This window comes from Rhineura floridana, chromosome 6 (genome assembly GCF_030035675.1).
Source record: "Rhineura floridana isolate rRhiFlo1 chromosome 6, rRhiFlo1.hap2, whole genome shotgun sequence".
NCBI classification, from domain to species: Eukaryota; Metazoa; Chordata; class Lepidosauria; order Squamata; family Rhineuridae; genus Rhineura; species Rhineura floridana.
The window spans coordinates 12,070,492-12,083,782 of NC_084485.1; the positions used below are offsets into that span (position 1 = coordinate 12,070,492).

General features: G+C 44.2%; 1 protein-coding gene across 1 annotated transcript in view; it reads left to right on the forward strand.

Moving 5' to 3' along the window:
• Positions 1-13,291, forward strand: part of CHRNA4 (cholinergic receptor nicotinic alpha 4 subunit) — a 109,849-nt gene that overhangs the window by 63,363 nt on the left and 33,195 nt on the right. The window contains exon 5 of the mRNA XM_061631009.1: positions 6,613-7,996. Within this exon, the coding sequence (XP_061486993.1) occupies positions 6,613-7,996 (1,384 nt within the window). The remainder of the gene's footprint in view (positions 1-6,612; positions 7,997-13,291) is intronic.

Below are 13,291 nucleotides of genomic sequence, written 5' to 3' on the forward strand. Positions count from 1 at the left end.
TCAGTGAGGAAACCCACATGAATAGAAGCATTGGGTGCATGCACTTTTGAGCAGGGGTCCCCAAACGGTGGTCCATGGACCACCAGTAGTCTGTGAACTCCATTGAGGTGGTCTGCAGCATGTCCGCATGCATATTCATATTGAGTTTTTATTTTTAGTGTATTTGTATTGCTTCTATTATTACTTATATTGCATTTATTCTACTTACAATTTGAATTCTATGCAATGCAAATTGTAATACAATAAAATGCAAGATAAGAAATAAAAGAAGCAATAAAAATACAATTAATAATCAAACAGCATCTAGCACAGCACATTAAAATTGGTATGACCGGCAGAAAAATAACTAAATGGGCTGCCAAGACTATCAGCAATTTTGGGGTGATCCATGGGGGGAAAACATTTGGGAATCACTACTTTAGAGTGCATGCATGAATACATATGAAATCTGCTTCTAGTTGGACAAAGAATGAACAAACTCGTGTTTCAGATGACTATATTGGTCAACAAATAGGGTTTTCCAACTACTGAGTACAATAAATAATAAAATATTAAAATAGCAAATCACAGCAGGGCCACTGCTGGGTACTTAAGAAGAGTTGGGCACAGGCCTATAGGCACAAATTTGCATAACATTTGCATATGCTGATCTATATTCATAAATATAGAAAGAAATGCTAAAATTTACATTTCACAGAAAGCAAGCCAATTAACTTCCATTTCAAATCAGCCCAAATTTTTTTTCATTAGTTTACACCCCATTTCAGGTCACCCAAATCTATTGATATATGAAATTGAGGAAGCATCCAAACTAGGAAAGGTGGTAGTAATGGGTGACTTCAACTACCCAGACACAGACTGGCTGCATATGTGTTCCGGTCATGACAAAGAAGCAAAGTTTCTAGATATTCTAAATGACTATTCCCTAGATCAGTTGGTCATGGAACCGACCAGAGGGACGGCAACCCTGGACTTAATCCTCGGTGGGGACTGGGACCTGGTGCGAGATGTAAGTGTTGTTGAACTGATTGGGAGCAGTGACCACAGTGCTATTAAATTAAACATACATGTAACTGGCCAATTGCCAAGAAAATCCAACACGGTCACATTTGACTTCAAAAGAGGAAACTTCACAAAAATGAGGGGATTGGTAAAAAGAAAGCTGAAAAACAAAGTCCAGAGGGTCACATCACTCGAAAATGCTTGGAAGTTGTTTAAAAACACTATATTAGAAGCTCAACTGGAGTGCATACCGCAGATCAGAAAAGGTACCGCCAGGGCCAAGAAGATGCCAGCATGGTTAACGAGCCAAGTCAAGGAAGCTCTTAGAGGCAAAAAGTCTTCCTTCAGAAAATGGAAGTCTTGTCCGAATGAAGAAAATAAAAAAGAACACAAACTCTGGCAAAAGAAATGCAAGAAGACAATAAGGGATGCTAAAAAAGAATTTGAGGAGCACATTGCTAAGAACATAAAAACCAACAACAAAAAATTCTATAAATACATTCAAAGCAGGAGACCATCTAGGGAGACAATTGGACCCTTGGGTGATAAGGGAGTCAAAGGTGTACTAAAGAACAATAAGGAGATTGCAGAGAAGCTAAATGAATTCTTTGCATCTGTCTTCACAGTGGAAGATATAGGGCAGATCCCTGAACCTGAACTAACATTTGCAGGAAGGGATTCTGAGGAACTGAGACAAATAGTGGTAACGAGAGAGGAAGTTCTAGGCTTAATGGACAATATAAAAACTGACAAATCACCGGGCCCGGATGGCATCCACCCGAGAGTTCTCAAAGAACTCAAAGGTGAAATTGCTGATCTGCTAACTAAAATATGTAACTTGTCCCTCGGGTCCTCCTCCGTGCCTGAGGACTGGAAAGTGGCAAATGTAACGCCAATCTTCAAAAAGGGATCCAGAGGGGATCCCGGAAATTACAGGCCAGTTAGCTTAACTTCTGTCCCTGGAAAACTGGTAGAAAGTATTATTAAAGCTAGATTAACTAAGCACATAGAAGAACAAGCCTTGCTGAAGCAGAGCCAGCATGGCTTCTGCAAGGGAAAGTCCTGTCTCAGTAACCTATTAGAATTCTTTGAGAGTGTCAACAAGCATATAGATAGAGGTGATCCAGTGGACATAGTGTACTTAGACTTTCAAAAGGCGTTTGACAAGGTACCTCACCAAAGGCTTCTGAGGAAGCTTAGCAGTCATGGAATAAGAGGAGAGGTCCTCTTGTGGATAAGGAATTGGTTAAGAAGCAGAAAGCAGAGAGTAGGAATAAATGGACAGTTCTCCCAATGGAGGGCTGTAGAAAGTGGAGTCCCTCAAGGATCGGTATTGGGACCTGTACCTTTCAACTTGTTCATTAATGACCTAGAATTAGGAGTGAGCAGTGAAGTGGCCAAGTTTGCTGACGACACTAAATTGTTCAGGGTTGTTAAAACAAAAAGGGATTGCGAAGAGCTCCAAAAAGACCTCTCCAAACTGAGTGAATGGGCGGAAAAATGGCAAATGCTATTCAATATAAACAAGCGTAAAATTATGCATATTGGAGCAAAAAATCTGAATTTTACATATACGCTCATGGGGTCTGAACTGGCGGTGACCGACCAGGAGAGAGACCTCGGGGTTGTAGTGGACAGCACGATGAAAATGTCGACCCAGTGTGCGGCAGCTGTGAAAAAGGCAAATTCCATGCTAGCGATAATTAGGAAAGGTATTGAAAATAAAACAGCCGATATCATAATGCCGTTGTATAAATCTATGGTGCGGCCGCATTTGGAATACTGTGTACAGTTCTGGTCGCCTCATCTCAAAAAGGATATTATAGAGTTGGAAAAGGTTCAGAAGAGGGCAACCAGAATGATCAAGGGGATGGAGCGACTCCCTTACGAGGAAAGGTTGCAGCATTTGGGGCTTTTTAGTTTAGAGAAAAGGTGGGTCAGAGGAGACATGATAGAAGTGTATAAAATTATGCATGGCATTGAGAAAGTGGATAGAGAAAAGTTCTTCTCCCTCTCTCATAATACTAGAACTCGTGGACATTCAAAGAAGCTGAATATTGGAAGATTCAGGACAGACAAAAGGAAGTACTTCTTTACTTAGCGCATAGTTAAACTATGGAATTTGCTCCCACAAGATGCAGTAATGGCCACCAGCTTGGACGGCTTTAAAAGAAGATTAGACAAATTCATGGAGGACAGGGCTATCAGTGGCTACTAGCCATGATGGCTGTGCTGTGCCACCCTAGTCAGAGGCAGCATGCTTCTGAAAACCAGTTGCCGGAAGCCTCAGGAGGGGAGAGTGTTCTTGCACTCGGGTCCTGCTTGCGGGCTTCCCCCAGGCACCTGGTTGGCCACTGTGAGAACAGGATGCTGGACTAGATGGGCCACTGGCCTGATCCAGCAGGCTCTTCTTATGTTCTTATGTTCTTATTCAATTAATTAATTAATTTTCCACCCAGACAGATGATCCAGCTCCTGCTCCAAAAATCACTTTCTCTTCAACAACCGACATTTAATATTATTATTATTATTATTATTATTATTATTACAGTAGGGCCCTGCTTACTGGCGTTCCATTTTGCGGCGTTCTGCTGATGCGGCAGCTTTCAATTCGGGGAAATTCCCTGTTTTAAAGCCGATTTTGCAATTTTACGGCATTTTGTGACATTTTCGTGTCATTTTCGCGCAACGCGGCCCATTATAGTCAATGGGTTCCACTTTACGGCAATTTCTGCTTTACGGTGGGGGCCTAGTCTCTAACCCACCATACAAGTGGGGCCCTACTGTCGTCTTCTTCTTCTTCTTCTTCTTCTTCTTCTTCTTCTTATTATTATTATTATTATTATTACCCATCCTTCACCTTAAGGTCCCGGGATGGGTTACAACAATTTAAACTACAGCATTAAAAATAGTTTTAAGATAAATTACAGTCACAAGAGTAGGGCAGGTCCTGAAAACATACATCTCAAGTGCCAAAGGCTAGGCTAAAGAGGTACATCTTCAACATTTATTAAAAATTGTAAGCGAAGATGCCAGATGCAGCTCTGTGGGGATGGAGTTCCATAACTTAGGGGCCACCACAGAGAAGGCCCTCTCCTGGGCCGCCGCCGCCACCCCACACTTCTGAGGGCAGTGGAGGTGCCATGAGGGTCCCCTTCGGCATCACGTCTAAATTAAATTAAATTCAAAATAATATGAATCTTACTATGAGGTGAGATGGTCGCTGATGGCCTTTCTACTTTTTTTAAGCTGAGTTGCTGTGGCCATCTGCTGCACATTGGGCATTGTCAACTGAAAATGCAAGTGCCCCTGGGAAGAAGGGAAAGAGTGTTGTTGCCATTTCTTTCCCTATTGGGGGGGGGGAATAGCTTCCCTTATGTGAATCATTTGGCCCTCTCCCTTACCTTTGCTCAAGAGTTTAGAAAATGAAAGTAAAAGGGCCAACTTTGCCACACAAGTAATGAATGGCAATAGTGTCTGCCTCCCCCTTATCCCACCACAGCTGCCACTGGCAGAACTAGGCCCCAAAGATCTGGGGCACTACCCTCTGCCTCTGGCCATCCCAAAGTGATGCTCCTGACACACAGAGCAACATAAAACAGGTGTGGGGCACCTTTGGCCCTCCAAATGTTGCTGAACTGCAACTCCCATATTCCCTGGCTGTTGGCCACGCTGGTTGGGGCAGGTGGGAGCTGTAGTTCAGCATCAACTGGACGGCCAAAGGTTCCTCTCTCCTGATATAAAACAACAATAAAACCTAAGGTGAATGATGCACCATGTGATTATACTGTTCAGCAATTTCATTAACAGACTATTTAAGTCCACCGCCTTTAGAAATCCCAACAAGTATGCAAAACCAAATTTGAATGGAAATACGTAAATATCCAATCAGCCACAATTTTGCCATAAGAATGAATCCTGAGTTAAGATGCATTAGGTTGTACAAATAAAGACCTATAGTTAGATGAACTCAGTGGAAAAGAAGCTACTGAATAAGTAATCTTCTACTGAATAAGTAATCTTCTTCTGTATTGCTAAGCTAAATATACCTTCTGAATTACATGCTTAAAAAAAGTTAGATCCTCAGACAAAAGATCCCAAATAATATTTTTAAAAATATTACCAGTTTCCAGAATATGTTAAATGGTGGTCTCATGATCTGTGTGAGGGAGTACACGTGTGTGTGTGTGTGTGTGTGTGCCTGTATGTGTGTACATACATGCATATAAGTATTATACAGCCATGCTGTATACTATAGCCAGCGTGGATTTTTCATATTCCGCAATGTTAAATTGAAAATACCACCCATGCCATTTTGATGCTTCCCATAAACTCATTTCAAAACAAAACCTTACAAAACTAGTGAATTCACTAATAGGCAAAAAAAACCCCTTGCGGTTTAAGAACATACCTATAGTCAACAGATATTTCTATCAAACTTTTAAAAGCAGGGAAATTGGGCAGCTATTGTGAATGCACCAGGGAAACAGGAGACCTGACCTCCTCTTTGAGATATTGTACTGCACTACAAATTTGTAAAAAATGCAAGCATAATTTGGGTTGGTCTTTCACAGTCCAATCCACTTCCTGTGTAGCTTGGAAAGAAGAATTTGGTAAGAAAGCTAGGACTGGGGAGGGCAGCTATGAGAAAATTAGAAAAGGTCCTCAAATGCAAAGATGTGTCACCGAACACTTAAGTCAGGATCATTCAGACCATGGTATTCCCGATTTTTATGTATGGATGTGAAAGTTGGACAGTGAAAAAAGGGGATAAGAGGAAAAATCGACTCATTTGAAATGTGGTGTTGGAAGAGAACTTTGTGCATACCATGGACTGCAAAAAAGACAAATAATTTGGTGTTAGAACAAATTAAACCAGAGCTATAACTAGAAGCTAAAATGATGAAACTGATGTTATCATACTTTGGACACATAATGAGAAGACATGATTCACTAGAAAAGACAATAATGCTGGGAAAAACAGAAGGGAGTAGAAAAAGAGTAAAGCCAAATAAGAGATGGATTGATTCCATAAAGGAAGCCACAGACCTGAACAAAAGTGGTCCACTTCTGATTCACCTGATGTCATATACCGCCCTAGGCTTATTTGGGAGGAAAGATGGGATATAAATTTAATAAATAAAAATAATAAATAAATACAGCAGAAAGATCTGAGCTCACCGGAAAGCAGTGGAGCTGGCATTTGGCGTTGAATTTAAACAGTACTGAATGCAAGAAACCACTAGGAGTGGATGGCTTAGAGTGTCCCCCAATTGTCCCTTTGCAATGGGGCTTGCATTCAGTGGTGTTTAAATTCAGCGCCAAACACAATCCCTCTTTCCAGCACAGATCCACCCACCTGCCAAAAATGGAGTGCATGGGCCCATCAGACAAAATGGTTCCCCAAGCCTGATCTACACTGACTGTCAGTGGCTCACCGGGGTTTCAGACAGGAATCTTAGTCAGCCCTGTCTGGAGATGCCAGGGATTGAATGTAGGATCTTTTGTTTGCAAAGCATGTTCTGTACTACCGAGCTAATAAAAACACATGAAAATGCCACCTTCTAATTATCCTTTTTGCGTCTGTTTTATTCTCCTTCTCTCACACAGTGCAGATGGGGATTTTGCTGTCACCCACCTCACCAAAGCCCACCTCTTCTATGATGGACGGATCAAATGGATGCCTCCAGCCATCTACAAAAGCTCCTGCAGCATTGACGTCACCTTCTTTCCCTTCGACCAGCAGAACTGCACCATGAAGTTTGGCTCATGGACTTATGACAAGGCCAAGATCGATTTGGAGAGCATGCACCGCCATGTGGACCAGCTGGACTATTGGGAGAGTGGAGAATGGGTGATCATCAATGCCGTAGGCAACTATAACATCAAGAAGTATGAGTGCTGCTCAGAGATCTACCCTGACATCACCTATTCCTTCATCATCAGGCGTCTCCCTCTCTTCTACACCATCAACTTGATCATCCCTTGTCTGCTGATCTCTTGCTTGACTGTCTTGGTCTTCTATCTGCCTTCAGAGTGTGGGGAGAAGATCACTCTTTGCATCTCAGTCCTCTTGTCCTTAACTGTCTTCCTCCTCCTTATCACCGAGATCATCCCCTCTACCTCATTGGTTATCCCCTTGATTGGGGAGTACTTGCTCTTCACAATGATCTTTGTCACCTTGTCCATCATTATCACAGTCTTTGTGCTCAATGTCCACCACCGCTCTCCTCGCACCCACACCATGCCAGACTGGGTGAGGAAAGTTTTCCTGGATGTCGTCCCACGCCTTCTCTTCATGAAGCGCCCTTCAACAGTGAAGGACAACTGCAAGAAGCTCATTGAGTCCATGCACAAGATAGCCAACTCTCAGCGTTTTTGGTCCGAGACTGAAGTGGAACCCAACTTCACTAACTCGTCATCCAACAGCCCTCAGAGCAATGAGCCATCTCCCACATCTTCTTTCTGTGCCCATCTCAATGACCAAGTAAAGCCACAGCCGGTTTGCAAGTCACCATTGGGCCAGTATTCCATGTTGCACCCAGAGCTAATTCGGGCTAGTTGTACATCACTCCAACCTCCCTGTCACCCACTGGGAGACTCTCAGTCCAGCTCAATCTCCAAAAGCAGGTCACTAAGTGTCCAGCAGATGTACAGCAGTCCAGGGAAAGCAGAGGAAGGAACCATACGTTGTCGCTCTAGGAGCATCCAATATTGCTACTTGCAAGAGGAGTCGTCCCAGACCAATGGGCAATCCAGTGGGTCCCCAGCCTCCCAGCGCTGCCACCTCAATGAGGAGCAGGCCAAAGCCAAACCCACTCACTGTAAATGCAAATGTAAAAAACCCGAGTTAGCTGGCACATCAGGGCAAGGGAGCAAGACTCTTGGCATGAAAGACCAGCAGCTTTTGCTGATGTCACCTGCCTTGAAGTTGGCTGTGGAGGGTGTCCACTATATTGCAGACCACTTGAGAGCAGAAGATGCAGATTTTTCAGTAAGTAAAAACACACACATAAACTTGTTTTCATCTTCACCTGTTCACTGCATGTCAAAAAAATTGAGCTTTGCAGCTAACAATATCAGTATTGCTAGTGTTCAGCTAAATGTTCTCCAGGTCCAGTTTTTGCCTCAAAAGTAGTAATGTCAGGGTGTATGCACCCCCTCCCCCAGTTCTTAATCCTAATGTTTTTTGTGGCAGCCTTTCTCCATTATTTTCCTCCTTTGCGGCCTCTTCATCATTTATCCCCTCTCTTGTTCTGTTCCTCCACAAGCAAGCATAGACAATCAGGGGGCTTGTGCTGGACATGATGACATCACAACAGTATGTAACCAATTAGATTTAGATATGTGCTGATGTCACTACAGGTAAATGAAACCTATTAGCATGAGGAGAGTGTTTCCTGTAGTGGTCACACAATGGATCCTAGACACTGATGGATTACTCTATGTATTGAACAGTTTATTTTGTGGTGATCCCAGTCAAATCACTGAAAGGCTCCTTTTTTATTTTGATAAAGTTTTTTTTGTAGAACCCCCTCAGCCTTTTCCCCCCTGGCCATTTCAGCTCAGCACTAATTCCTACTATAGCTGTTTAAGTTTACACTTGGAACCAAACACAGCTCCCTTATAAGTACATTTGTATGAGTGGGGACTGGTGGCTGTGATGTCAGTGGGGCAATGAATCTGCTCTGGGCTCTAGTCTGAACTTTCAAGGAGCTGTCCAAAGTGCTGAAACTCATTCCCAAAATAGGTCTGGCACCTTGGACAGCTCCTTGAAAATTTGGACTAAAACCTGGAGTGAATTCACTGCCCCACTGATATCAGAGGCACTAATCTCCACTATGCATTTTCAACTGCACCTTTAAACCATCTTAAGTGGACACCTTAAAAACGGTTATGTTTGAATTAGTCTTTTTCCCCCACTTGATCCTATGAGTGGCAATGCATAGACAGTAACACACAGGGAGAGCTAGGCGCATTCTGCAGTTCAACAATCACGCCATGCTGATTGATCAAGGGGATGGAGCGATTCCCTTATGAGGAAAGGTTGCAGCATTTGGGGCTTTTTAGTTTAGAGAGAAGGTGGGTCAGAGGAGACATGATAGAAGTGTATAAAATTATGCATGGCATTGAGAAAGTGGATAGAGAAAAGTTCTTCTCCCTCTCTCATAATACTAGAACTCGTGGACATTCAAAGAAGCTGAATGTTGGAAGATTCAGGACAGACAAAAGGAAGTACTTCTTTACTCAGCGCATAGTTAAACTATGGAATTTACTCCCACAAGACTCAGTGATGGCCACCAGCTTGGATGGCTTTAAAAGAAGATTGGACAAATTCATGGAGGACAGGGCTATCAATGGCTACTAGCCATGATGGCTGTGCTGTGCCACCCTAGTCAGAGGCAGCATGCTTCTGAAAACCAGTTGCCGGAAGCCTCAGGAGGGGAGAGTGTTCTTGCACTCGGGTCCTGCTTGCGGGCTTTCCCCAGGCACCTGGTTGGCCACTGTGAGAACAGGATGCTGGACTAGATAGGCCATTGGCCTGATCCAGCAGGCTCTTCTTATGTTCTTATGTTCTTATGCTGTTGCAGCAAACTGCATCTTGAAGATCTCAGCCTTCCTTTTTTTAAAAATGAGTTTCAAGATGTCGTTGAAAGTGTGCGGGCAATGCCTTGCGGAGTCTCTGAAAGCCCAGGTTTTCTGGGGGAGAGGATCTGAACATTTCATCCCAATGTTTGACCCTTCAGAATTTCAGCAAAAACCCTCCTGAAAATTGGGGCAGGGGCTAAACATTCACCTGGTGGAGTACCAAAGTTTGGGTGGTTTTTGCGAGTGAAGAGGGTTTCTCTCCCCACACACACACTTTTCCTTCCACTTAAGAATGATACCAAGTTGCCACTGCAGCTGGAGAGTGGCAACTGGGCTGCCATTCCTATGCAAATATAGGGCACAATGCAGTCCTCAACATCTCATAATAATGTAAGTTTAAAAAAAGTGTCGGGTGAAACGCTGCCCAAGCTTGTTGTGACTCTTGCAGAGCCTCCCTGAAAGTTGCAGAAATTCTCCCCCATGTACTTTCATGTGGGACAAAGGTGCCACGACTGGATGTGTGTGTGTGTGTATGGCTTTTGGTCCAGTTCTAATATGAGCAGAATTTTCAGAGGGCCTGCAGCCTTCCAAAAAAGGAAAGTATAAAATGTGCTTATTCCTGGTGGGCATGGATTGTGAATGGTTGACTTGCCTGTTGGCTGCTTTAACAGTTTGAGTAATTCATTTGTTTCCTTGTGGGTTGTGCAGGTCTTCTTTTCGTAAGCCCTTTTGGGATGGATAGGGAGGCAGGATAAAAATATCTTAAAGAAGTATCTTTGACCTTGACCCTTCCTACCCAATCCTTATAATCCTGCATTTTCACCTTCGTGGCTCCAATGAGGCCTAACCAACTGGCTTTTTTCCCAACTTGGCAATGGTGTGTGCTGTTCATTGAGCACTCAGTGTCAGGTACCACTGAGCCCAAATTGGGAGCCCCAGGGATTCAATCCAGAGCCCCTTTCCTTCTGCACCACCAGGACTGGTGATGAAAAGGAGAGATCTGCAAGCACTGGGAGGGGGGCAGACAACAGACACTGTGGGGCAGGATCTGCTCCCAAATATCTTGTTCCCTGAGGTGGAGCAGTGTCCTGTTCCCCCACACCAAAGCCCTAACATCACTATACATTTGAAACACTCTTATGCCACTGTAAACAGCCATGGCTTCCCTGAAGGAATCCTAGCAACTGTTGTTTGTGTTTCGTGCCAAGAATTGTTAGGAGACCCCTGTTGCCCTCACAGAGCTACAATTCCCAGAGCTCCCTGGAAAGTTGCTTGAAACCACAAGAGGGGAGAGTGCTGTTCTGCTCAAGTCCTGTTTGCAGGTTTCCCATGGGTGTCTGGCTGGTGAGAACAGGATGCTGGACTAGGTGGGCCATTGGCCTGATCCAGCAGGCTCTCCTTATGTTCTTATGTTAAGAGGGATTGATCATTGAACTACTCTGGAAAATGCAGCTCCCTGAGGGAGAAGCCACAACTGTTTAAAGTGGCATAAGACAGTGCGGATGAAGTCCAAGTGAAGGTGCGTAATACTGAAGGCCAGCCGAGATATTTTGGCACCTGAGTCAGAAAACCTGACAAGCACATCTCCCCCTCTCTGTCAGTGAAATACAAGGACAACAAATTAAGTAAGAAAGAATTTGCTGCCCTTTCGTGACACCCAAAAGCTGCTCCCTGAGGTGACCCCCTCACTCTGGGTTGAATCCAGCAAAGTCCTTGGCTTCTTTCACACATGGGGCTAATAGCGCTAGTTTAACGGATGAAAAAGGTAGCGCTTCTGTCCCGATTTCTAAAATCCCTTTCACACTGCAGTACCTCTTGTGATAAGGAACAGTACTTTTTCAGCCGACAGAGTGGCATTTCGGGCAACTGTCTTTCACACAGCTTGTTTTCGTCCCTCGTCCTTGCACACTGTTCCCCACTGTGTAGGAGGTCTGAGATCTTGTCCTGTTGCCATGCAAGCCCTCTCCCTTTAGGATCTGACTTTTTAAATTGTTTTAGTTCTATCAAGACGGGAATGTGTGGGAAATGCTGCTGCTATCTGTGCCAATGCCGGAATACCGGTACAACGTTTGTCAGGCAAAAAAACAAACAAACCCTGCACGACTAAAGGGCAGGAATGCATTGAATGCTGAGATGCCTGTCACATGAGTGGCAGCAGCTAGTGAAAAACACTCCTGTGGTCTTCCGGGTTCCCAGCCTTGCTAACGGATTATTTCTGGTATCATTTATTGCAGAAATTAGTGCTACACTTGCACTACATTCCACCAGGTATGTTGTGTGAAAGCTCAAATATAATGCACAAATTACCAGCTAAGAAATCATCAGAATAATGGAATAAAGTGCAGTGTGAAAGCACCCCTTGTGTGAGCGGAGCAACTTCCACTCATGTAGTAGAACTTCCCTCCCTCTCTCACATGACCCTTGCACTCCCCCCATCTGCTCCAGATGGTTGGTGGAGCCCCCAGAGTGGATTTGGAGGGGATGTGGGTGCCCGCAGGGAGAGGAGTGGGAGGGGACGTTCCTTTGGGACAGTGGAGGTTGTTCTGCTTGTGCAACCCTGCCTGGTCTGGTGATTCAGTAGCCACATCACTACAAGGCATGCAGAATTCTGTCACCCTGGGACACTTGTCATTGGCAAAACCACTAGGCTGCCCCACCACATCATCAGATTCTTCCTCGGCCTGCTTTACCTCCCACAGCAACTTCCGGTGCTGCCCAGCCTAACTCATCCCATCTGTATCCTGCTTTGCCCTCAGTCATACAATCTCTAGCTCTGACTTTTTGCTCCCTGTCAGGGTGACAAACTCCTCTCTCGCCTGCCTCTTCTGCTTTGGGTCACTCGTAGCCTTTCCAGCTGCCGGAGCCCGACCCTGCAGAGTTTCCAACACTGAGCATCTGATGCTGGCTCTTGCCTTGATACCTCTTCACGCCTACGTTTAGCATACTGCAGTCTGTACTGATCGCTTTGGTAGCTGTCTTGAGCTTTTAAAAAACAGCCAGGAGGAAAATGGGCAGTAATGATAGAGGAGAGAACCCGAACACTCGTCGAAAGCAAATTGCATTGGGGAGGGCGTACCTGAGTTCTCAGAGACTCACCCTGGGCCCCCATCAAGTGCTGACCACCGTGACTGCAGATGGCCACACATGGTAGTCCAATGGCTTTAGATGGCACTGAGCTCTTTCATAGCACTGAGCACCAAATACCGATGAGTGTAATAAGCCATCCCTAAAGCTATTATCTGGGAACAGAAAGCCTGCATTTTGCAAAAGGCAGATTAAAGAAAGAAAGAAAAAGCAAAAGAGAACTAACAAGGCAGTCTTCACTGTTCATTTGTGGAGAGTTTGGTGGTGTTTGCCTTCATAGATGAGCCACCAACAAGACAGGAAGCTATTATCACCACTGTCTACTATTTACAAAATGGCTCAGGCCACACAGCAAAGGCTATTCTTAAGAGAAAGCGAAGTGGCCAGGCTAGTTTTTTTTTTGGTGGAAACAAAACTTCAGTGTTGTGCTGTGAAGAGTAGAGCCCAGTTCAAGGCCTCTAAGTCTTAGCACACTGTTGATAGGGTTGCCATATTCCAGTTCCACAAATCCGGGCAGGCTAATTTGCATATTATGCATATTATTTGCACATTATTTGCATATTATGCATATTATTTGCATATTAATATTTGGATTGTCCAGTTGTTTTGTTTTTGT